Source organism: Podarcis cretensis (assembly GCF_951804945.1).
Source record: "Podarcis cretensis genome assembly, chromosome: 16".
NCBI classification, from domain to species: Eukaryota; Metazoa; Chordata; class Lepidosauria; order Squamata; family Lacertidae; genus Podarcis; species Podarcis cretensis.
In genome coordinates this window covers 25,040,919-25,067,235 of record NC_137186.1, presented here as the reverse complement: position 1 = coordinate 25,067,235, position 26,317 = coordinate 25,040,919, and the positions used below count along the sequence as shown (strand labels likewise).

The window sequence follows — 26,317 nt, the reverse complement described above, 5'->3', positions numbered from 1 at the left end:
CAATTTGAACCATGGGATAGCTCAGTCAGTAGAGCATGAGACTCTTAATATCGGGGTTGTGGGTTTGAGCCCCACGTTGGGCAAAAGATTCCTACATTGCAGGGGGTTGGACGAGATAACCCTTGTGGTCTCTTCCAACTCTATGATTCTGAGTCCTGGAGAGCTGCTGCCAGTCAGTGTAGGCAATACTGAGCTAGATCTGACTTGGTATAACATTAGCAAAACAACAACAAACCTATGGTTACAGTGGTGCCCCGCAAGACGAAATTAATCCATTCCGCGAGTCTCTTCGTCTAGCGGTTTTTTCGTCTTGCAAAGCAAGCCCATTGACGGCTTAGCAGATTAGCGCTATTAGCGGCTTTTAGCGGCTTTTAGCGGATAAGCCGATAAGCGGCTTAGTGGCTCAGAAAAGGGGGGGGGGGAGAAAAAAAACCCGCAGGAACTCGCAAGACATTTTCGTCTTGCGAAGCAAGCCCATAGGAAATTCATTTTGCGAAGCACCTCCAAAACGGAAAACCCTTTCGTATAGCGGGTTTTCCGTCTTGCGAGGCATTCGTCTTGCGGGGCACCACTGTACATGAAACATACTCAATAAACGCACAAGACGTAACCGGCTGTACTTTTAAGTAAATAACGTATACTTCGTTGTATCAAATTGTAGATTTCAACGGAAGTTCATGCATAAGGTCCACACATGTATAAGTGTCTATTCCACCTGTCTGTTCATAGAGTCCAATAATCCACATGAAGGGTTGTTACCGTTCCACAGAATCCTTTCACAGAGTCTAAGACAAGGATTTCCGGAATATTAGCCTTGTTTCGCCATCCTAAACCTTATGCATGAACTGACTAGAGAATGAACTGATCCACTGGGTCTTCTGCTTTTTTCGTTGAACTTTATGAGACTTCTGTTGAAATCTACAATTTGATACAATGAAGTATACCTTATTTACTTAAAAGTACAGCCAGTTACGTCTTGTGTGTTTACTGACTAGGTATAAGGCAGCTTATTATGTTCCTAGTTGCTACTGGGCTCTGACTGCCATCCTTCTTAGTCAGTGGCCAGGCTGGCTTCTGCTGAGTCCAGTAATACGGGTGGGGAGGTCACAGATGTTAAACGACAGTTTCAAACAACTAAGCGTCTCAGAAATAAGTTGGGTCCATAGTGAAAACTATGGAGTTTGCTCGCACAGCAAGGTCGTGTTGGTCACCAACTTCGAAAGGGATGTGAACACATTTGCAGAGGACCAGGCAGTTGGTGGCTACTTAGCGGCTGTAGTTTTATGCCTCTGAATACTAGCTGCTTGGCAACTGCAGGTAGGGAGAGCTGCTGTTGGCTCCCAGGTCCTGCTGCCAGGCTTCCTTTCGGGGCACCTAGTTGGCTACTCTAGCTGGACCATAAAGAAGGCTGATCGCCGAAGAATTGATGCTTTTGAATTATGGTTCTGGAGGAGACTCATGAGAGTCCCATGGACTGCAAGAAGATCAAACCTCTCCATTCTGAAGGAAATCAGCCCTGAGTGCTCACTGGAAGGACAGATTGTGAAGCTGAGGCTCCAATACTTTGGCCACCTCATGAGAAGAGAAGACTCCCTGGAGAAGACCCTGATGTTGGGAAAGATGGAGGGCACAAGGAGAAGGGGGCGACAGAGGACGAGATGGTTGGATAGTGTTTTCGAGGTTACCAGCATGAGTCTGACCAAGCTGCGGGGGGCAGTGGAGGACAGGAGTGCCTGGCGTTCTCTGGTCCATGGGGTCACGAAGAGTCGGACACGACTAAACGACTAAACAACAACAGTTGGCTACTCTGGAAACTGGATGTTGGACAAGCAGGCTCTTCTTATCGGTGTTCAAAATTAGCCAGTTGCGACCAAGTGAAGATACCTTGGAGCCAGGATAGCACTTGACATCTCCACCATTTGGGGATCTTTGGATCTGGATTGTTTTCACACACTCGGACCCCATCCTGTAGAATTTTTCAGTTATATTTTTTCCTGCAGAATTGGAATGAATTCCTGGAACCGCATTGCTTTTTTGGAGCAGCCTGAGCAGGAGCAGTCACTCTTAAGAAAAAGAGGTCGGGATAGGCCAGTAAATAGATGCGGACTGACACTGGGGTCAAGCAAGTTTTCTTCTTTAAGTTCTCAAAGCTCTTAACCAAGGCTCAAGGCTGTCATCTGAACTAGCCAGATGTTTAATTGAGAATCCATCACAAGTCAGTCCACCATTTGAAAAATAAGACTTGAGAGCCATTGTACCCCAAAATGGCAACCAGGCATTCCTTTTTGGCAACTGCAAGCTTGTTTGAGCCATTTGACGCCTAGCTTATACAGTGGACACTCGGGTTGCGAATGTGATCCGTGTGGGATGCACGTTTGCAACCCACAGTGCTCGCAATGCGCAGCGACGCGTCTGTGCACGCGTGGGTTGCGATTCGGCACTTCTGCGGATGTGCAAAGCGTGATTTAGCATTTCTGCGCATGCGTGATCGCCGAAACCCGGAAGTACAGTGGTACCTCAGGTTACATACGCTTCAGGTTACAGACTCCGCTAACCCAGAAATAGTGCTTCGGGTTTAAGAACTTTGCTTTAGGATGAGAACAGAAATCGTGCTCTGGCGGTGCGGCAGCAGATGGAGGCCCCATTAGCTAAAGTGGTACTCCGGGTTAAGAACAGTTTCAGGTTAAGTACGGACCTCTGGAACGAATTAAGTACTTAACCTGAGGTACCACTGTAACCTGTTCCGGTACTTCCGGGTTTCAGCGGTTGTGTAACCCGAAAAAAAGCAACCTGAAGCGGCCGTAAGCTGAGGTATGACTGTAGATCTGAGTTTCTAACACTGCTTCTTATGCACTTAAGAAAAGCACAGGTCCAGATTTTGGCTCCCTCCCTCCCTCCCTCCATTTTCTGCCCAGAGAGAGATGGGTGCTTGTATGTTAGTAGGTTGGTTGACGTACCCAGCCCCCCATCTCTCCTCGGAGGTCCCAGGGAGCATTTTTTTCTGCTTTGTAATGTCCAGGCTCCATGCCCAGCCCTCGGCTTTTATGGACATTGTCCGAGTTGAGGAGGAGGAGGCAGTTGAGAACAGACTCTCTCCTGCTTTCCTTTCTCTTTTGAAGCCACCAGCTCCGAGGCAAGAAGCCTCGGTGGAAATAAAACGCCAACAATCTTGGACTGTCCAGCTTTTCACAGATGAAAATAAACTCGCTGCAAGGGTAACTTGGCTCGCACATAAACAAACATGCATGCACTGTATGTGCCTGCATTGTTACTCCAACTACAGCTAGAAATAGAGACAGTTGGGGGGGGGGAGGAATGAATGAACTGGTTCTATTATCATAGTTTTGTTTCAACATCTTCTTGTCCCATTTCTGCTCTCCCAGTCAGAACAAACGCAGCATGCTCAAACCACCCACCTTCTGTGATCTCCGCTGTGGTTTTGACTCTGTTCCACTATTTCCTCTGTAATTGCTGTTGGTTTCTAAGAGCAGAATAATTGCATTATTAGTGTAAACAGAGGCCCATCTATTCCGCCTTCTTCCCATTTCCTATAGAGACCAGGAGTCAGGTGGCTGCAAGCAATCTTTCTTCCCACCCAGACATCTGATATGTAGAGGTATATACTGCAGCTGCATATGGAGGTTCCTCTTAGCATTTTAGGCCATTTAGTTCGAAGGTTTCTTACTCGCCCATAAGGTCCTAAGGTGGGTTATGGCAATAGAATATACAGTTATAAAAAAGAGACAAAGCCATTACAGGAATACAACTGCTAGCAAAGCCGCTTCAGTGATGATACAGGTGGAGTCCAAAGTAGAAAGAAACCCTTAGACACACTTTCCTGAAGAAAACTGAACAAAGCAGCTTATAATTTGATGAGAAGTTTTGTCTTTTCTCTCAGGTCCTGCACACAGAAGGAGGTTTTTCAAGCAAGCATACAGAGGGGAAACTTCCTCACAACTGCATAGCCAATCAGAGCAGGCATCATGCCGCCCTGCCTGGTTGCTAAGCAACGCTTCCACTTGACCCCCTCTTGGCTACCTGACCTTCGCGCTAACTCTGTTAGTCCTTAGGGTTGCACACAGAATGATCCCCGCGATTGCACTTCCAAGAAAGATGAATAAAACAGTTCCAAATGGAACAGAACAGTATAAAGCTTGATAAACAGTACAAAAAGGCACAAAGCAAAACAAAAATACATTAATTGTCAGAAAGCCTGGATCAAGAGGTATATGGCTAAAAAAAACCTACAATGAAGATGCTCTGTGGGGAGGGAGTTCCTCACTTTTGGGGCTGCATCATAGCATCATAAATCATAGCATCATAGAGCTGGAAGGGACCACGAGGGTCATCGAATCCAGCCCTCTGCAGTGCAGGAATATTTTTGCCCAAGGCAATTCTCAAACCCAGAACCCTGAGATGAAGAGTCTCATGCGTTACTGATTGAGCTACAAATGGTTCACTACACTGACTAGAACCCACAATGCTATGCAGTGGTACCTCAGGTTACAGACGCTTCAGGTTTGACTCCGCTAACCCAGAAATAGTACCTTGGGTTAAGAACTTTGCTTCAGGATGAGAACAGAAATCACGCAGCAGCAGGAGGCCCCATTAGCTAAAGTGGTGCTTCAGGTTAAGAACAGTTTCAGGTTAAGAACAGACCTCCAGAACAAATTAAGTTCTTAACCTGAGGTACCACTGTATATATAAATAACAGTATCGACATAGGGAAGAAGAGGTTTGAACCTCACTGGGTCTCTGAAGGTGGCTGAATCGGCAGTAAGGCTGGTGAACTCTCCCATATCTGGATTACTTGGATTTCTGCATTGGGTGTGTGTATGTTTAATTATGTTGTTAGAGAGAGAGAGAGAACCCTGGGTTCTTGAATGGCTGCTGCGTAATGTGCGATGAGCTAATCTTTGCCCCAGATCTCTTGAGGTTTCCCAAATATAGTCACCTCTTGGCAGCTGCCCGAGGAAAGCAGAATGGGGAAGTCATGGGTGGGCGGCTGGCTGGCTGTGTTTTATGGGCAGCTGATTACATTACGCCAGGGCATGACTAGACAGGCGTACAAAGATGCTAATCTATTTGCAGGGTGTGTCAGGCGACAGGCGGAGGAATCTGATCAGGGCTGAGCCTCCTCTGTTTTCTTGAAAAGCCCATTAACATTTTGCATCCAGGTAACCCATATTGATTACCCATCTCTGCACATTGCTGTTACTTGGTTTTTGTTTGTTTGTTCAACGCACTTAATATCTCATAAAACGGGGAGGTGGGTGGAATAAAATCCCTATTCCTTCCTCCCTTCTCCCTCTGATGACCGAGACCGGAATCATATAAGCAAAAGGGGAAACGTTGCAGAATGAGTGGTGCAAATGAGAACATTTTATTTATTCAGTTTTCCATGCATTTATTAAATGTGCACAAATGACGTGTTTGTTAAGAGAGAGGGAGCACTGGAAACGGCATTTGGGCAAGCTCCGCAAAATGAAAAGGAATAGCTTGCAAGGTAGGCTCCTGTGCTGATCCCCGATTTATGATGTGTGCAAGCAGGACTTTCAGAGTCTTCTGAGACTTAGTGGAAAGGCAAGACTGCTTGCTCCCTACCTAGATGCATAGCTGTCAAGCGTCCCTTATTTGGCGGGACAGTCCCTTATCCCAGCGCCATGTCCCGCTGCTGTCCCTTATTGATGATGTCCCTTAAATAAGCTACTGAAGATAATGGGGCCCTTTCTATGTCCAGCTGTCCTTTGTCAACAAGAAATTGTTGCTTTTTTGTGTTGAATATATGCTATATGGTAATTTATGGACCTAATAGGTATCTAAAGCCATTTGCATGCAACAAAATATGTATTTTATCAAAGTAATTGTTGATCCCTTATTTTGGCTGCTGATCCCTTATTTTCGAGGCTGCTGGTTCCTTATTTTCAAATCTGTAAGTTGACAGCTATGCCTAGATGTCTCTTGGGTGGGGATTCCTGGGTGGCCAGGCCTAATTCATCCGCATCTGCGTCTTAAACCAAAGAGTTGCCACCGGCAACTTCCTGGCTCTGCACAGCAGAGTGTAGAGTCTTGCCTTTCCTCTTCCAACCTCCCTGTTTTCCCGGCAAATCTGGAAACATTTGCGGCTGGGAGGGTTTAGGGTGCAGAAGTCGGCCTGGGTGGTGGGGGCGAACGATCTGCTCTCCGTCTTAAGTGTTCCCAGCTCTTCCTCGCTTCCACCCCAGATGGGAGAGAGGTCGAGACCAGAAGCGCCCATTTGCAGCTAACTAAAAATACCAGTTTTGCTTCTCTCCCCTCCCCGACCCCCACGACTGTCTCCAGCTTTCAGCCGGCACAGTGCCAACAGCTGTTGAGATCTGGTTGCTGTGGCGATGGCCGTCCACATGTGTTCTGGAAGGCCGGCCGGCTGTGCCACATGTGCAAAAGATCTCTTGAGCCGGTTGCAAAATAATTGCGGCCGGCTTGCTGCCTCATCTCCAGCCCGTTTGGCAGATTAGACCCCGGAGCGTGACGAGAGATTTTGGACGTTAATTTCTCCTGCGCTGCTGAAGATGTTTCTGTCAATGGGGCTATATAAATAGTAACACCCCCCACCCCACCCGTGCTCCAATTCTCAGCATCTGCTGGTCTCCCAAAAACATTTCATAACGGATCGGCTGCAGGAGGAATTAGTGTGTCCTCATCTGCTTGGAAGCAACATGGAGCGACATGCACATTCAGAAATTATTTTTTTGGGGGGGTGACTCTCTGGCTTGGCAGGGGGGTGGGTGGGAAATGGTGTCCATCTAGAAGTGCCGCAGCTCAAAGCTGGCGTAGTGCGACAGACTTTTTTTGGATGTGGGATGCTGGGCTGGAATCCTTGCCTCCGCCACAAAACCTGCGACGTGGCTTTGGGCGAGTTACCCATCTGTCAAAATAAAACATTTGCAGCAGGCGTCGAAAGAGGGATATGAGAGCTGTGTGTGCACAAACTTAAAAAAAGAGAAATATTCATTCAGGCCATGCAGTATTGCAAATCCAGGGACATTCTGCTCTCCCTCTGCATGATTTATGCATTTATGCACATTAAACACATTTACACAAAGTTAATAAAAGAAAACGAATAAATGTTCTCATTTGCACAACTTATTCTACGACGTTTACCATTTGGCTCAATGGATTCAGGTTTCGGTCACTAGAGGGAGAAGGGAGGTGTCCGTCCCACCCTACCACTATCACCACTTCCCTGGCTTCTGAGATTTTGGCAGGCGTTGCCCAGGGCAGGCTTAAGACTAGAAACTTGATTTTAAAAAGAGATGGATGGGAAGCTGATGACAGGTCGGGCGTTGCATTTTGGATAACCCAACATGGCAGGCGGTCACCATAGATCGGAGCAGAGTTTAATCTGCATTTAAAGGACACTCACAAATCAAACACTCCAGAGTGTCTGTCAGTACTGTGTTCATGTGTGCGTGAAGTGAGGAATGAGCCCAGAAGCCCTTGGTACTTGTGTCGAACCCAAGCAAAGTTATCCTGCTATATACAGTGGTACCTTGGGTTACATACACTTCAGGTTACAGACTCCGCTAACCCAGAAATATTACCTCGGATTAAGAACTTTGCTTCAGGATGAGAACAGAAATCGTTCAGCGGTGGCAGCAGGAGGCCCTATTAGCTAAAGTGGTGCTTCAGGTTAAGAACAGTTTCAGGTTAAGAACGGACCTCCGGAACGAATTAAGTACTTAACCTGAGGTACCACTGTATTTACATTTTACAAGCTGCCATGGGAGAGTTTTGCTCTGCAAGGTGGCATCTGAAGGGCTTTTGAACAAAACAGGCAAGCAAGCCTCATTGGGACTGTCCCACGTCAGAACACCTGGAGTGGGGAGGCCCCATGTCGGAATTGTGAAACGCTTGACACCGCCTCCCTGCCTGTAGAAATCTAGCATGTGGCAGGGAGCGCCACCTCTCTGCTTGTAGAAAGCTAGCATATGACGGGCGGCAGTTCCACCCTGGCCCCCTCTTCCCTGAGAATTGTGGCGAGGCACTTCTGCTGGAGAACAAGCAGTCAGGAAGACTCGGCTAATCCATCAAGGGCAGCTTTTGGAAATGGACTCCCTGGACCTATTACAGCTTGTCCATTTTCTGCCCTCGCCTCCCTGTTGGCTTCATTCCCTGTGTTGTGCTGCCGATGCTTTTTGTAGTTGCTTTGGCTGGGCCAGAGCCTCTTCTCTCTGCACTTTAGCACAAGAGGTTAGTTTCTTCCCCGGCCGGTTGCTTCATCTCAGCTCCTTGCATCTCTTTTCTGGCTTCTCTTAGAAAAGCGAGAGGCAGGCTAAACCAGCCTTTCTCAACCTGGTGCCCTCCCAATCTTTTAGGCAAGGGGTAGGCCAAGATTTTCAGCTGGCTGTCTGCCAACTTCCTGGCCCTCCCCTCCGCCACTGTTGGGTTCCCCTCCCCAAGGTCAAAAAGGAGTAGTCTTCTACATTGGCTCCCAGTACATTTCCAAGCACAATTCAGAATGTGCTTCAGACCTTTAAAGCCCTAAATGACCGCGGCCCAGTCAGTATACCTGAAGGAGCATCTCCACCTCCATCATTCAGCCCAGACATTGAGGTCCAGCTCTGAGGGCCTTCTGGCAGTTCCATCACTGTGAGAAGTGAGGTTACATGGGCCTTAGGCTGCTGACCCCTGGACTAGACCATGTGAAAATGAACATAATATTTTAGCTGCAGTTCTTTCATTTTCAGCTTTGTATTCTTGCTTTTGAAAGAAAGCACGCCGAGACATTCCGTTGTGGCGCCCATAACCTAGGTTTAAGGTGCCATTTAGCACCTAACTTGTCCTTGATGCCCCTCAAGAAGAAGAAGAAGAAGAGTTTGGATTTGATATCCCGCCTTTCACTCCCCTTCAGGAGTCTCAAAGCGGCTAACATTCTCCTTTCCCTTCCTCCCCCACAACAAACACTCTGTGAGGTGGGTGAGGCTGAGAGACTTCAAAGAAGTGTGACTGGCCCAAGGTCACCCAGCAGCTGCAGGTGGAGGAGCGGAGACTCGAACCCGGTTCCCCAGATTACAAGACTACCGCTCTTAACCACTACACCACACTGGCTCTCCCACACTGGCTCTCTCTCAAGGGGTCCCTCCCAATGTTACAATTCTATGATGGTGTGATCTCAACTATATTGCTTGTTCCAGAAGGCAAGAAGGAGAAACACGCACGGTGGAAATGGAAAAAGTATTCATTATGGAGTAAGGCAGAGGTTTTTCCACTGGAGTCGCCAACGTTTGGTGCCCAAAAATCTCCACGCAGTCGCCATTGGACCTGCGCCTGTAGCAAAACGAGCCTGGGGAATTTTGAACACTGCCCAGATGTTGTCGGACTACAACTCCCATCATCCCTGGTGAGCTCAGCCAATGCACAGGGATTGTGGTATTCAAAGTCCGACGACACCCAGGGTTGAAGACTTGACTGGCAGTGGTTCCCCAGAGTTTCCTTCCCAGCCCTACCTGCAGACGCCAGGGATTGAACCTGGGACCTTCTGCAAGCAGAGCAGGAGCTCTGCCAATGAGCTACAGATTTCCCTTTAACACCTAGGAGAGCAGGAAGCTGACTCATACCAAGAAATGCCATAAATCTTATTGAACTCAATGTTGTCTGCAAAACCAGAGGCAGGGAATCTTCTTAGGCCCAGAGAGTCAGATCTTTATCTGTGGGACTACCCCCCTGCCATTTGCCTGATGATGTGAGTCACCGCAGTGGCCCATCTAGCTCAGTGTTGTCAACACTGACTGGCAGCAGCTCTCCAGGGTTTCAGGCAGGGTCTATCTCTCTCTCTCTCCCGTCTCAGCCTTGCCTGGGGATGCCAAGGATTGAACCTAGGAACTTATATGTGCAAACTACTGAGTTTTGGCACTTCCTTAAAACACAAGAAGGCTGGAAACTAACTCATACTATACCCACCCAGCTCAGTATTCCCTTCACTGACTGGCAGCAGCTTTCCAGGGTTTCGGATATGAGATGTTCTCCAATCCTGTTTTGAGATGTTGAGGATTGTAGCTGAGCCATTTTGCGTGCAAAGCAGACGGTCTACCGCTGACCTTGCGCTATACAGATCCAGGCTACTGGTCCATCTCGCTCAGCTTTTTCTACACTGGCAGGCAGTGGCTTCCTAGGGGTTCAGGAGGGGTCTTGTCCCAGCCTTACCTGCTGGGGACTGAACCTGGGACCTTCTGCATGCAAAGCAGGGGCTCTGTTGTCGAGCTATGGCTCTTCAGCTTAAACAGCTCTGCTCTCAAATAAAACTGCTAACAGATGTTGTGTCAGAGGTCTCTGTCCTTGCTTTCAGGAGCCCAACCAAATGTGGAAAAGTTGCAGTCATTTTTGCTGTTTTTTCCTAAGTGCAGGAAAAATCCACTTTTCCGCTCCCACCCCCACCCCTTTCAGCAAGAGAGCTATTCTATACAGGCTTGTAAAATTCCACGCATTAAATTTTGTTCCATCGAGGGAAAATAAAAGCTCATACTCTTCCTCGTCCGCCGCCTTTTAAAAAGCCATTTATTTACCTCTTTTCAGAATCATTAACTCACTTTTCCCAGGGATCACAGTGGCTCAGAAAACCAGAAAAACAGATTATTCACCGCTGAAGGTGGATAATCTCTGGAAGATAAGACTAGGATAAAACACTGTGAATGGTCATTGTGGCGGCTTTGAAGCTGGTCACTCTAACACTGTCTGAAATAAATACACACTGCATTCAGCGTTAGCTCAGTGTAGACCCATCACAACTAATAGGCATGACTAAGTTAGATCCATTGATTTCAATGGATCTACTCTGAAAGAAACCCTTCAGGCTTCTGTCTGGCCCTCAGGAGCACACCCCATCACTCAGCCTACTTCGTACCCTCCTCCAAAGTTTTTGCCTAGCTGGAATGTGCCCAAGGAGTCTGACAGTGCCTCTTGCTTTTCCGGATACAGAGGGGTACGTAGGAACATAGCCTCTTTGCACAGAGGTCAAATAAATATCCATTGGCATGTGGCCCCCAGAAGCTTTCTCAGAAGGTAATGTGGCCCTCGGGCAGAAAATGGCTCTTCCCCCTTGATTAAAGGGGAGTGTCTTGCTGCCCCTAGAAAGGAAGGGAAGGGGCATCCCTCAGCCTCTGGGCCACTCTAGTAAGAGACCTGATCCGTCGGAACAGGAGAGGCTATCTTGTACGAAACCAGATCATCGGTCCATCTAGCTCAGTATTGTCAACACTGACTGGCAGCAGCTCTTTCCTAGGCCTACCTGGAGTGCTGGTGGGAGTTGCAGGTCAACATATCTGGAGAAGGCTGTGCCTGGGTTTACTGCATTTGCCTTGCTGTTTTTGATACGTCTCCCTGAGCCGGGAGGGCATAAATCACTGCATCTGGGAGCAGCTTTTGGCTCAGGGCATCACCTCCTGCATCACCTCCTCTGGCTACGGACAGGGTGGGCCCCTTCCTTGTTTTGAACTGGTTGCCAAGGCGGGAGGCCCTAACATCCCCCAGCTTTCAGTCTGTGGCTAGATGCGCTTTCATCGACAGTCTGCAAGCATGGGTGGGGGGAGTTATTCTACCTGGTTCCTTCAGGGCCATAGATGTGCTGGCTAGGGGCTGGTTTATTAGGGTCCCCAAGGGCCACCTTATCCAGGAATCGCAATTGGAAAAGGAGACTGCCCTCCGTTTAACCCTCACTGCAATCCTGTGTTGTAAACAAAAATTGCCCTTTTCTCTTATGGGGTATCCAAGAGCCCATATAGAGTCCTTACGTAGGTTCCCTATTGGTAGGAGAAAATAACAGAGGCCAACCAGAGAATATTGAGAAGCAAAGCAGCTAGTAAGCTTGATCTTTATTGATCTGTTGCAACAGGGTGCTCCCCTCACTCGCAGGAGAGAGGAGGAACCCAGAACAATGGAGCGCAAGGCCTTATAAAGACTTTTGAAATTGCCACCCTGTAGATCAAGACAAAAAAGCAGAGACATCACTTTGCCAACAAAGGTCCGTATAGTTAAAGCCATGGTTTTCCCAGTAGTGATGTATGGAAGTGAGAGCTGGACCATAAAGAAGGCTGATCGCCGAAGAATTGATGCTTTTGAATTATGGTGCTGGAGGAGACTCTTGAGAGTCCCATGGACTGCAAGAAGATCAAACCTCTCCATTCTGAAGGAAATCAGCCCTGAGTGCTCACTGGAAGGACAGATCCTGAAGCTGAGACTCCAATACTTTGGCCACCTCATGAGAAGAGAAGACTCCCTGGAAAAGACCCTGATGTTGGGAAAGATGGAGGGCACAAGGAGAAGGAGACGACAGAGGATGAGATGGTTGGACAGTGTTCTCGAAGCTACAAACATGAGCCTGACCAAACTGCAGGAGGCAGTGGAAGACAGAAGTGCCTGGTGTACTCTGGTCCATGGGGTCATGAAGAGTCGGACACGACTAAACAACAACAAGCTCAAGACCACCCCTCAGATACATCATACCTACATCACAGAAAAGGCGGTCTAAAACAGAAATTTGAATGTTGTTTTTTCTCCTGTAGTTGTTTATCTCCTCTCTGGCAGGTTACTAGATTGGATACCCTGGGGAGCCTGGTCAGTCTTTTGTAATGATAAATACTTAGTTCCTGGGCCATGTCACAGGCTCACACCCTATTCAAAACAAAATAAAAAAATTCCTTCCAGTAGCGCCTTAAAGACCAACTAAGTTAGTTCTTGGTATGAGCTTTCGTGTGCATGCACACTTCTTCAGATACTGTGCATGCACACGAAAGCTCATACCAAGAACTAACTTAGTTGGTCTTTAAGGTGCTACTGGAAGGAATTTTTTTATTTTGTTTTGACTATGGCAGACCAACACGGCTACCTATCTGTAACTAACCCTATTCAAACATACCCTTAAGACAGGATTTGTGAAGGAAAAGACAATGGGGAGGCTTTTCCATTTTCCTTTGACCTTGCAGAGAAAACATTTGGTCAGTTTGGGACAGTTTGGGAATCAAAATGGTTCCAGGTCGGTCTTCCTGTTCTGATCAATGTACGGGCTTGGTTGCTACACTTATGAACATTACCATATATCTAAGACCTCAAAATTCCTATCACAACACTGCGAGGTAGGCTTCGCACAGGGACTTGAATCAACTTTATTTTGTTGTGGGCTGCAAAGGAGCAGCGTGTTGGATTGTTTGCGAAGGTTGCTAATCAATGACCTTTCTTTTTTTCCCTCCACCCCCTCTTCCCCCTTCCCCTTTAGGTAAGAGAGATCCTGGGCCATTGTACCTGCCCATCCCAGTTCCCCATGGTCAAAGTCTCAGAGGGTAAATATAAAGTGGGAGACTCCAACGCCCTGATCTTTGTTCGAGTAAGATCTTCTACAAATACATCTCTTTCCTTCCCCTCCTAGCTTTCCCTTCCCCTCCCCCCTCCCCCACAAAAAAGAGTAATCTCTCTGCTGGGCTCTAAACCAGTGGTTCACAAACTGGGGTGTACCACCACCTAGAGGGCTGTGGGATTACCTATCATGGTGCTAAGAGGCAAGGGGGCAGCAGATGTGGGGGGGGGGCTAGAGGTGTAAATGACTCTCAGACTTAGAAAAGCCCCGGATCAAGCCCGTCAAATTTGTTAAATTAATTAAACCACGTAGTTTTAATTGGATTTTGAATAAAACGTGCAATTAATTGTTACTGTTTCAAATTTTATTGTGCTATTATCTTCCTCAGTGGGATGTACAAACCACTATCCTGAATAATGCTTTTCGTAGGGTAGGGAGCACCGGGGATGAGTTTATGGAACCAAGGGGGGGCCTCCCCTTCCCCCCCCAAAAAAACCCAGTTTGGGGACCACTGCTCTAGACTCTGTGAGATCAGATTATTATTATTGTTATCATTGATTGCATCTATCGGTAGCTTTATGCAAAGCGTTAAAGTACAATGAGGAAAAATTAATACAGTGATCAAGGCAAAATCCCTTAGATGCTCATCCAGTGATGTATAAGGGCAGAGTGTTACCCGCCCTGTTACGAGACATGCACCCCCCCTAGGGGGCAGTTGAATCATAGAATTGGAAGTGGCGCTGTGGGTTAAACCACAGAGCCTAGGACTTGCCTATCAGAAGGTTGGTGGTTTGAATCCACGCAATGGGGTGAGCTCTCGTTGCTCGGTCCCTGCTCCTGCCAACTTAGCAGTTCAAAAGCACGTCAAAGTGCAAGTAGATAAATAGGCATCACTCCGGCGGGAAGGTAAACGGCGTTTGCGTGTGCTGCTCTGGTTCGCCAGAAGTGGTTTAGTCATGTTGGCCACATGACCTGGAAGCTGTACGCCAGCTCCCTTGGCCAATAAAGTGAGATGAGCGCCGCAACCCCAGAGTCGGTCACAACTGGACCTAATGGTAAGGGGTCCCTTTACCTTTACCTTCTATGGTCGTCTGGTCCAACCCCCTCAATGCCGAAATCTCAGCTAAAGCATGCAAAAAGAAAAGGAATGCAAAAGACCTGATTGAAAGAAACGGTCTTAGCTTGGGACCTCAAGCCTGGCAAGGATGGGGCCAGGCCCACCTCCCTGGAAAACACCCCGGAACAGACCTGCTCTCATGTCTCCCTCCCTCCCCTGTTCCAGCAGCTCACTTTGGATTGGGTGCAAGGACCTCTGATGGACCCCACAGGGTCTGGGCTGTTTTATATTGGAGAGCCGAATAGTGTTTCCCAATTAGGGGTCTGCAGAAGGCTCCCAGGGGCCCCACCCCTTGTCTCCCCACCCCCAACTAAATTTTTGCAATTTTGTGGCAATATCACAAAATTTATGATCTGTTTTAGCACACCCTGATTTTTCAATACGTTGGCCAAAATCGGTTTTGAAATCACACCGCCATAACATTTTTGACCTGGCAATTCGCATCAGTATAAGCAGGGCAGCCAATTTCAAGGCACTGATGCTGCTGATGCTACCGATCTGAGCTGCCTTCCCTGATGCTGAGGGAAAACAGGGCAGCTGATCGCCCTCACTTCAAGGCACCGTGGCACTGCTTTCCCCTGGCACTGAGGCGGAGCAGCTTTTCTCAGTCAGCAGGAAGGCAGCAGCCGCCACAGTGGGCATGCATCTTTGCTGGTTGCCAGTGCTGTCTGCCCCACTGACGGTGTCTTGATGGTACCCCACATCACATCCCACTCAAACCATTCGGTGAAGATGACTCCGTTTCCTCTTCTCCCTCCCTCCCCTGGATCTCTGCGGCTGCCCCATACCTCACCCCCACGCCCAATCTCCAATTCCAGACATCATGATATATCTGAATATCACGCTGTTTAGCTGCTGATATATATCACGATGTTGAAAACCAGATATCGCTCAGCCCTAGTCTGTTTTTTAGTACAGTCGTACCTTGGATCCCAAACGCCTTGGTACTTGTCCGTTTTGGCTCCTGAACGCAGCAAGTGTTCCGGTTTGCGAACATTATTTGGAAGCCGAACATACAACGTGGCTTCTGATTGGCTGCAGGAGGTTCCTGCAGCCAGTCGGAAGCCGCGCCTTGGTGGTCGAATGTTTTCAGACGTCGAACGGACTTCCGGAACGGATTCCGTTCGACAACCAAAGTACGACTGTATACCTAAAATCCTTTGCTTATTAGGGACTTCCCCAACATTTTGTTCAAAAAATTTGCTTTGCAGAGGTATCAAAATTTGCAAAAGTAGGGGGTTCCATGCCTTGGCTTCTGAAAAACAGGCGGTCCTCAGTAATTAGCTAATTGGGAACCACTGATCTAAAACACAATTACACCTGTTGCACCCCACCCAGCAATCTGCTCTCTTGCCTTTCCATGTGAGGACACACCCTATTGATCCCACCGGCAAAACCTGCTCACCTGATGTGGGGTTTTTTTGGGTTGCCCACACAGGTGCTGAGGAACCATGTGATGGTTCGGGTCGGCGGGGGCTGGGACACCCTGGAACACTACCTGGACAAGCACGATCCGTGCCGCTGCGCCTCTTTCTGTGAGTATGGAGGACTCCGGTGACTTGTACTGACCTTTTCCAAGCAAATCTGCACAAAAGTCTGATCTGGGACGCTTTAACAACATCTCTGCACAGGGCCACAGAGTGGTACCCTGTGTGTGTGTACTGGCATGAGTTGGTATTACAAAGATCCTCAGCATCTCTAGATGTCAGGCGGCAGAGGAACCAGCTCCCACAGCAGGTTGCCAGGAGCGGATAAGGCAAGGAAAAGAACCCGTCGTTTGCCCCCACGGAGCTGCAGTTCCCAGCACACTTAACAAGCCATACTTCCCAGGATTCTTGAAAGCTGCGTGCTTTCAATGTGTGTGTGTGTGTGTGTGTGTGTGTGTGTGTGTACATCATGAAACACCCAGCAGAGCTTTCCAAGGCAGTGATGCTTCTGAATACAGTGGTACCTCGGTTCTCAAACTTAATCCGTTCCAGAAGTCATTTGCAAAACCAAAGCGTTCCAAAACCAAGGCGCGCTTTCCCTTAGAAAGTAATGCAAAACTGATTAATCCGTTCCAGACTTTCAAAAACAACCCCTAAAACAGCAATTTAACATGAATTTTACTATCTACCGAGACCATTGATCCATAAAATGAAAGCAATAATCAATGTACTGTACTATAAAATAAATAAGACGGTATTGTAGATGATAAAAATTAACATTTTTTCCTTACCTGCACTGATGATAGTCATTGTTTGGATGGGGGTGCTTTTATCCATTTCTGCAGTCTCACAGTTAATCAGTAGCTGAACTGGGATCCACACAGTCAAAACTGAAAAAGCCTCAAAAACAAAAGCACAAAATAAATAGAGGGAACAAAAGCACCAAACTTAATCCGTTCCGGAAGTCCATTTAACTTCTGAAATGTTCGAAAACCAAGGCACAACTTCTGATTGGTGCAGGTGCCCTGGAAACAATAGCCAACAACTGCATCCGACGTTCGGCTTCTGAAAAACATTCGAAAGCCGGAACATTTACTTCTGGGTTTCCGGCGTTTGAGAACCAAGGCGTTTGAGAACCAAGGCACCACTGTACCAGTCCCTGGAAAGCATGGAGGAGGGACAGAGTGCTCTTGTACCCAGATCCTGTTCTGGGCATCTGATTAGCCACTGTGAGGAGAGGGTGACAGGCTGAATGGGCCATGGGCCTGATCCAGCAGAAAGGCTCTTCTGATGTTTTTACAGAACTCCCAGGTGCAGAGGCAGTCTAACTTGGTTCTTTGGGGGCTTTGGCCGCTGTGAGGAAATGATGTTGGACTAGTTCTATCAGCAGCCTCATCCTGCAGACTGCTTTTTTATGCCATCTTGGGGAATGTGTTTGCGCATAAAGATAAGCCAAGATTTCTGGATCTTTCCCAATTGGGAACCTGCCTTGGCACGATCCTTGGAGGGGCTGCCATCCCTTGCTTTCCTGCATTGTAGCTCAGCAAGTCATGCTGTGAGCCTTCTGTTTTCCTTCCCAGGAAACTGACCCCATAGCAGCTGACTCTGAGTCTTCCTGTTGTTCAGGGAAGCGGAGAGCATGAAACGATATTAACCTCAAAACGGCTACATAATCAAGCCTGGGAACTTTCGACTTCTGAAGGTGGGGGTTTGCTGCATTCTCGCAGTGCCCCCTTGTGGCTCGTGGCCATCATAGCTTCCTTCCATTGCGCTTTGCACAAAACAGTGACCTGGAGTTACCCTGCTTGCTGGTTTTTTCTCTGCCGCCTGATTGGCTTGGATGCTGAGCCTTGCAACCCTATGGGCTGGAAACTTGTCTTTAAAAAAAACACAAAAAACCAGACATTCCACAATGTTCAGTTGAAAGTACATCAGTCCAACTATAAAGGTAACGGTAAAGGGACCCCTGACCATTAGGTCCAGTTGTGGCCAACTCTGGGGTTGCAGTGCTCATCTCACTTTGTTGGCCAAGGGAGCCGGCATACAGCTTCCAGGTCATGTGGCCAGCAGGACTAAGCCGCTTCTGGCAAACTAGAGCAGTGCATGGAAACGCTGTTTACCTTCCCGCCAGAGCGGTACCTATTTATCTACTTGCACTTTGACGTGCTTTTGAACTGCTAGGTTGGCAGGAATCGGGACCGAGCAATGGGAGCTCATCCCATCGCGGGGATTCGAACCGCCGACCTTCTGATCGGCAAGCCCTAGGCTCTGTCGTTTAACCCACAACGCCATCCTTGTCCCTCAGTCCAACTATATATTGGGATAAATACCTAGTGCAAGGACAGCTTGTTATCTCCCCAGTAGCGTTGGTGCAAAAGCTTGTGTTGCAAATGAGACAAAGGAATGGATCAATGAGGGTTTGGGCTAGGGAGAGTCTGGTGAGACAGCTTGTAGATCAATTTGCAATTTTCAGGGAGGGGGGAGGGAAACTTATGGGGGGAAAGGAGGCTGATATGTTTTTGATAAATTGTTATGCTGAAATGTTTAATAATAAATATGTATATATAAAAAAGAAAGAAAACCGCATGAAAATGAGGTAGAGATCTCTCTCGCCACAGATCTGGGAGCAATGTGGCTTGTAGATGCTTGTCTGTCCTGGAGATGGAAGACTGATTTTGTATCACTTCCCTTTCCTCACTCGTCCTGGTGTCCTCTCTCTCTCTCTGTTGCAGCCCACCGCCTGAACCAGACCCGGGGGCTCGGATTCTCCCCCCAGAAGACGGTGACTCCAGGCAGCCCCCAGACAGGCAGCCCCAGTGCCCAGCGCCGGGCTGAAGCCATAAGCCAGCACAAGCTCTCCGAACCCCTCCGTGGCGGGGATAAGCGGCTCTCTGCTGGAGGGGACCCGAGCCACACAAAAGGGACCCGTCCTGGACACCCGGCCAAAGGGCCTGGAGGAGACCACACCCCTCCGCGGCAGCTGCCAGGGGGTCCTTTGACCACAAAGCACGACGGGCTGCCCTCAAGGTCCGGCCAGAGCTCTGCTAGCCCACTGAGGGGGCCCACGGTTCAGCGGGACACCAGTGACTCGCGGCTGTCCAACACCCTCAGGTAACGTAGGTTGTTTTCTGGATGGAGGAAGTTGCCTTATCCCGAGTTGTTCCCTGGGTCCAGTTAACTGGTCTACACAGACCAGCAGCAGTTCTGCAGGGTTTCAGACAAGGGGTCTTTGCCAGCCTTACCTGGTGTCGGGGGCTGGGCGCAGGAGGAATGGTGGAGACTGATGATGATGATAATGATGATAATGATGATAATGATGATAATAATAATAATAATAATAATAATAATAATAATAATAATAATAATTTATTAGTTATACCCCGCCCATCTGGCTGGGCTTCCCCAGCCACTCTGGGCCACTTCCAACCAAATATTAAAATACAGTAATACATCAAACATTAAAAGCTTCCCTAAACAGGGCTGCCTTCAGATGTCTTCTAAAAGTTTGGTAGTTGTTCTTCTCTTTGACATCTGGTGGGAGGGCGTTCCACAGGGCGGGTGCCACTACCGAGAAGGCCCTCCCTGGTTCCCTGTAACTTGGCTTCTCGCAGTGAGGGAACCGCCAGAAGGCCCTTGGCGCTGGACCTCAGTGTCTGGGTAGAACCATTTATTATTTATACCCCACCCATCTGGATGGGCTTCCCCAGCCACTCTGGTTGGCTCCCAACAGAATATTAAAAACACAATAAAACATCAAACATCAAAAACTACCCTAAGCAGAGCTGCCTTCAGATGTCTTCTAAAAGTTAGATAGTTGTTCATTTCCTTGGCATCTGATGGGAGGGCGTTCCACAGGGCGGGCGCCACTACCGAGAAGGCCCTTCCATAGAAGAAGACAGTTCAGAATTGCAACAGGGGGGGAAAGTTGGGAAATAATGGGAGAGGAGGAAGAGGAAGAGGAAGAACCAGGAGGGCCACAGCTGAAGGACACAGTGTCTTTAGAAAGCATTCCAGACCCACCCACCCTCTCCCAGAACCCTGCGGGCCTTGAAAGTAGGAGAGCAAAGGGCTCAGAAGCAAAGGGCCCTCAGCCTCACCTATATAAGAGATGACGAATGAGGAAGTGGGAGAAAAAGGAGGTGGAGACTCACTCAGGACAACACCATTATTCCAAGAGGCTGTGTTTCCAAGCCTCTCTCTGTGAATATTGAATAAAAAGCAGGTGGTAAGAACTTTTCCTTGTCTTATCCGCTCCTGGCAACCTGCCATGGGGGTTGGCTCCTCTGCCGCCTGACATCTAGAGATGCTGAGGATCTTTGTAATACCAACTCATGCCAGTACACACACACAGGGTACCACTCTGTGGCCCTGTGCAGAGATGTTGTTAGAGCATCCCAGATCAGACTTTTGTGCAGATTGCTTGGAAAAGGTCAGTACAAGTCACCTGAGCCTTGGGAAGCCCATAGAGCTTTGCAAGAGTGCCGCTCATTTGACTGCCTCCTTCGGCTCTATGCCATTCTGAAGGCAGAAGACCAGCAGGCAGGAAACGGCTTTTAGTATCTCCCCAGTAAAGGGGAGCTTACGATCAGGACCCGGGTGCATCAGCACTTTCTCCACTGCTGCCCCCTGACAGTGGGAGGGGAACATGACAGCCGTCCCCTCCGTGAACTTGCCTAGTTGTTTTCTCAAGCCATTCAACTTGGCAAGCATTGCTGTATTCAACAGCTAAACAGATGCACGAAGGCGCAGAGAGCCTTAAGGTTCCTCCTCAGGGCAGCTGCGATGGAAGTCCTCTACCCTTAGGCTCCAGCTTCACTGTCATAATGATGGAAAACATAACCTGTACAACTGTCGTGGGAAACAGCCAGCCCGTGGGCCTGGGGTAGCTCAGTCAGTAGAGCATGAGACTCTTAATCTCAGGGTCAAGGGTTCGAGCCCTGTGTTGGGCAAAAGATTGTAGGGGATTGGGATAGATGGCCATTCCCACTATATAATTATATGATTCATTACAAATTATCTAATCAGACCACCTCGCCCACTAGGATGTTGTTGGTTTTTTGGCAGATGCCACCTCCTTGACCTTTCCCCAGCCTGATGCCATTTGACACCTTTCCACAATATTGAGTTGATTTCCAATTTCAACTTTTTAATATTTTTTAAATTAAAAATGTGGTTTCATGCGTAATTGTTGTAAGCTGCTTTGACATTTATTAACTTATTTATTCATAAAAATATTTGCATGCTGCTGTGTTGTTGTTTTAAAAAAATCAAAGCGGTTTGCAGCAATGAAACATAAAAACCATACAGTAAAACTATTTAAAAGGTTTAAGACAGCCACTGGTTAACCCCTGAGGAAGGATGTATTCCTAATTGTAGGCCAGGGGGAATAGAAGAGCTTTCAGCAGGCGTTTAAAAGTTGCCTGCTGAATCTCTAGTGGCAGAATGTTCCACAGGACTGGGCTGGTGACACTATTTGTTTGTATCTAAATTTATTAAATTTATATACCACCCTTCATCAAGAGATCCCAGGGTGGTTCACAGAATGAAACACAAGATAAAACACAAGTAAATAATTAAACTGAAACATCAAAACAATAACCACCACCCTTGTCAAACGATCCTCACCAATTCAGGGAACAAACCACAACTCTTTGGCAGATGATGTCAATGCTCGAACTGGGATATAAGGATTCAGGCTTTGTAAATTAGCACAAGAAACTTGAACCTGGCTCGGTAGTAGATGGGCAGCTTTTTTTAAGAATGGTTTCACCGCAAGAAACTCCAGTCAATGGTCCAGCTGCCGCATTGTGCACCATTATTGCGAATGGCATTATAGAAATCTTTTTGTATGGATAAATGCTAATGCTGCTAACCACCAAAATCGCCTTTCCCCCTCTGCTCCAGGCCCCCCAGAGCCCGACGTCTTTCTGGAGACAGCGATTCCTCAGCGTCCTCTGCACAGAGCGGCACTTTGGGAAGGCGGCACAACGAAGATGGCGGCAGCAGCAGCGGCCCAGCACTCAGGAAGGAGCCTGGGCGGCGGCTGGGCGAAGGGATCAGCCCTCAGGCCCACGCCAGCCCCAAGAGGCAGCCGGCCAGCCGCAGCCAGTCCCGAGACCGGGTGGACTTGCCAAGGCCATCTCCGGCGCCCCGGAGGACTGAGGTGGAAGAACGTGGCCGCCCCCGGATGGCCAATGGGCACCTCAAGCCGTCCGTGCAGCAGAGCCCTCGCCCACGGGCACGAAGCCAGGGGAGGCCCAGCGGGGAGCCCACCGTGCTGGTCATCAGCCGAGGTAAGGATGGGCAGCACTCTTGGGCGCGGGCCGAAGACCCCAAGGAGAGGCCCGGGGGCTCTGGAAGAAGCACCCCCAGGACCAAGAGCCCAGCCAGGTGGGCGCCAGGGACGCCAGTAGGGTCTCGGAGCCCAGCGCTCGCCAGCCGAAGGGGGTCTCTCCCCGCCACAAAAACAACAGAACCCCGGCCGCGGACGCCGCCTCCCTCGGCCTGTGGGACTATGAGGCAGAAGCAGCCAGCTTTGGGGGGATCCCGTGGGGCCACGAGGCAGCAGCCCCGGCCTGGCGGGAGCGGGCACTCGCGGCAGCCCTCAGACAGTTTAGGACGGGAGTTGGAAGAGCTGGCTCACACTTTCCGGACCCCTCTGCGCCTGGACCCCAGCCAGGAGCAGCAGCTGTTCCGGCGACTGGAGGAAGAGTTCCTGGCCAACTCCCAAATGATGGGCCTGGTGGTGGATGGGGAGCCAGAGCAGTTAGAGCCCCTGGGCCGGGCTTGCGATGGCCCCCGCCTCCTGCAAACCACCCCAGATCAAGGAGCCGCCGACTCGGCCTACTGCTCCTCCAGCTCGTCCTCTTCGTCCCTCAACTTTTTCAGCAAGTACGGCCTCCCGGGCGAGGCGAAAGACGAGCCCAAGAGGAACACCGCCTCCCAGAGGCCGGGGGTCCCCGAAGCGGGCACCGTGGTGCCCCCCGACTTCCACAATGGCTCGGCCGACACCTGCGAGCTGTGGGACTCGCCAGTGCCTCTGGAGCGAGCCACGCGCTGGAGGAAGCCGGCTCTGTCCAGCTCCTCGGACGAGAGCAACTGCTACGTCTGCCTGAACGACCTGCAGGAGGTCCAGGAAGGGGCGGAGCTTCCCGAGCCTCTGACGGACAGCCCGTGGGGCGTCACAGAGGCGGCCGATATGGACCTGGGCTCTCTGCCCCGCGAGGCCTTCGAGGGGTCCACTCCCTGCGAGGAAGTTGTGCTGCGCCCGAAGTCGTCCCTCAAGAAGCCAGACCGTGTGCCTTCCATCTACAAACTCAAACTGCGCCCCATGATCAAGCCTCGCACCGACTCCCAGCCGGACAAGACCCCTTCGAAAATCCCCACGCCCCTCAGCTACAAGGTGGCGGGGGTGGGCAAGTCTCCAGTAGGTGGCGCCTCGCCCAAGGGCAGCCCTTCCAAGCGCCCTCCAGAGCAGTACCGACCCTGGGCAGCCTTCCACAACGTCTTCGCCTCCCTTGTGGAGCCTTCCCACGGCCCGGCTGAGTCCGGGGTGGCCGACGAGGGCGCCTGGGCATGAGGGATGCCAGAGGGCAACCGGCTGCCTCCTCTCTCCTTCCTGGCTGCTTCAGTTGCCCAGCCTTCCTTACCCCGTCCCTCGGGCACTGTTCCTTCGGTGACCTCAATATTGCTGCTGTTCTGAACGGACTGTGTGGGTGGAGATGCCTTTAATTTCTAAGGTGGTTCTTCCATTGGGGTTTGGTTTTGAATTGTGGCTGGAGAGTGGCATGGCTTCGTAGCAAATTTGTGTGTATGTGTGTGTGTGAGAGAGAGAAGCTTTCAGGGGAAAGTCTTTGGACACTGGATAACACAGCAAGGAGCTTCTGACGTGGTCCGATATTCGCTCGCATCGGCCGTTGTAAAATTCTTTTGAGTCGGCTTTGATCGCCTTCCACCTCCTTCCCCAGTCTTCCAAATCGAGTAGCACTTTTGACCTCTAAACCTCTTGCTCCCTTCTCATGTAACCCTTGCATCAGCTTTGACCTCCTTGGGCAGCTTCCACTTGGGGATGTTTTAAAAAGGCGCCTTCCCAGCCTTGTGGACGCTATAGACCTTGGGAGTCTTGCAGATAGTGGTGACTCAAAGTGGGAAGGTGTTTAATGTGCACAGGATGGGGGAGACCCCACACAGACTGTGGGAGCCGCTCCCCACTAGGCAAGCTGACAGTGTTTTCTGCAAGCTTCCGATCAAGTAGATTATCTATTTTTTAAACGAGTCATGCTTTTGGAGAGAGAGGGTCTCGCTGAAGTCTTGCACATGAATTCCTCTTCAGATGGACCCTCTCGGCGTCCTGGGATCTGGGCCGTTAAGACTCCTGTCCCCTCAACCAGTCCCCTGCCCCCCCCCCAATGTACTGTAGGTGTGTTTAAATAATCTATGCATATTTATATAAATACAACAGAGTGTGTCTGCTCGCCTCCTGAGCGCTGCCTCCCGTCTAGTGCCCGCCTTCCGACCCCACGAATGTAGCTAATTGAACTGACCCGCCAACTCTCAAAACCCAGAAAGTAAAAAAAGAGGACAAATCATGTGTTTTGACTCTGTGCCTTTATTGCAGAAGTGTGAAGATGGGTGGATGTGAACCAGTCCCAGGTGTGTCTCCCCCCTCCCCAGACTAGAGGTAGGCAACATGTTGCCCTCCAGATGTTGCGGAACTGTCCCTAACCATTGGGCATGCTGCCCGCTGAAGTTGATTTATTTACCAATTTCGTAAAATTTACTGCTTGGTTGTTCAGCCACCCAAAAAACCTCAACATGGTTTACAAAAAACGATAAAAATAGTCATACAGCCGCCCTGAGCCCGGCCTTGGCTGGGGAGGGTGGGGTATAAATAAGAATTATTATTATTATTAACGACAACGATTTAAGGCTTCTGAAAAGTTAAAAGAGCAATAGACTAAAAGCAGGCTAAAACTCTCGCCAGCTTTCTAAATGGCTGGGTGGGGGTTGTCTAAAGGAGAACATTTTTTTAGCAGGTGGCGAAAAGAATACAATGAACAGCCACTGCCTGAAATCAAGAGGTTGGGAGTTCCCAAGGTGCACTTTCTTACAGATACAGAACGGGTATTACGTGGCGCCTGTAAGAGTGCCAGTCCTGGCACCACAATTTGCAAGCAAGACATAACAAGGGACCTGGTTGAGGATGCTTTATAGATGGTCCAGTATTGCACCGCTGGAATGGGGAGCCCTTCCTTGGAGACTGTGTTAAACAGATGATTAGTGTCTTGCAAAAGAAAGGGGAGGCTGGTGTAGAAGACCCTTGTGTGCTGTAGCCTCTGGCCCAGAGATGATGGTGGCAGCTGTGGAGAAAGGGGGCTGGGGTCCCTGAAACTCTTGAGCCCCCCACCCTGCAACACATTTTTTGGGGGGGAAATCAAAAGCAAGCCAAACACTCGATCCCAGCCAACAAGAGTTTGATGAGGTGAAGGGGAGAATTGTGGCTTTTTAAGGAGACCTTTTCTCCTCCCACTTGCCCTCGACTCCCCTTTTGTTTTCGCAACACACTAGTCCACATTAGTCACAGCTGAGTGCAAAAGCAGCATCAGCCGTTGTCCCAGATTATGAATGAACGTGGCATCGGCGATTGTGCTATTGGGGGGTGGGTGGTTGTGGACGGGTCGCCTCGTGATGAATTCCTGAGAAGGCAGGCAGACGTTGCGAAACTGGTTCCCTGGTCTTAGAAAGGAGGACCCTCCCAGTCGTGTGTGTGTGTGTGTGTGTGTGTGTGTGTGTGTGTGTGTGTGTTTTCACAGACCTCATCGAAGCCTCTTGAATCCGCAGCGCGTCTGAGGCTTCTGAGGAGCAAGCAGCTCCTTCAAGCATTTTGCATGCAGAGATTTCATACAGGGAAAGAGGACGCTTATTTCCTTGCGGCAAATCAAACCGTGGGCAGCCCCTAGCCCAGTAATGCCCACCCTGGCTGGCAGCAGCTCTCCAAGGTTTCAGGCAAGGTTTGTATCTCTCTTTCCCAGCCATACCTGGAGAAGCAGGGGATTGAACCTGCAGCCTTCTGCATGCAAAGCAGATGCTCTACCACTGAGCTACGGCCCAGCAGATGCCTCTGGAGCGTCACAAAGGACTGGATCTCATCTATGAGGGCAGAAACAATCACCCAGCTAGCTGAGGTCAGGCCTGAGATACTGAAAATCCACACAGCTGCTTCTCTGATGCTAAAAGTGGGCATGCAACCGGGCCCCTCTGTGCAAGAGCCCCAAGCTGAAGAATCGATCGGTAGGCTTACAGGACTTGGCCAGTTGCCTGAATGTTGTCCACACTGACCAGCAGTGTGGCTTTCCAGAGCTTGCAGGTTGGGGAAGCAGATGCTCTACAACTCTTGCTCTTGCTTCCTCCCTAAAAATAAATTAAGATTCTAGTCCTTCCTGTTCT

At 49.4% G+C, this 26,317-nt stretch overlaps 1 protein-coding gene across 1 annotated transcript in view; it reads left to right on the top strand.

Annotated features, from left to right (window-relative positions):
- The window catches only part of GAS2L1 (growth arrest specific 2 like 1), a 52,385-nt gene extending 27,924 nt beyond the window's left edge, over positions 1–24,461 (top strand). The window contains exons 3-6 of the mRNA XM_079956552.1: positions 13,250–13,357; positions 15,883–15,979; positions 18,604–18,982; positions 21,776–24,461. Of these exons, the coding sequence (XP_079812678.1) occupies positions 13,250–13,357; positions 15,883–15,979; positions 18,604–18,982; positions 21,776–23,450 (2,259 nt within the window). The 3' untranslated portion in view covers positions 23,451–24,461. The remainder of the gene's footprint in view (positions 1–13,249; positions 13,358–15,882; positions 15,980–18,603; positions 18,983–21,775) is intronic.
- The last annotated feature ends 1,856 nt before the right edge of the window (positions 24,462–26,317 follow it).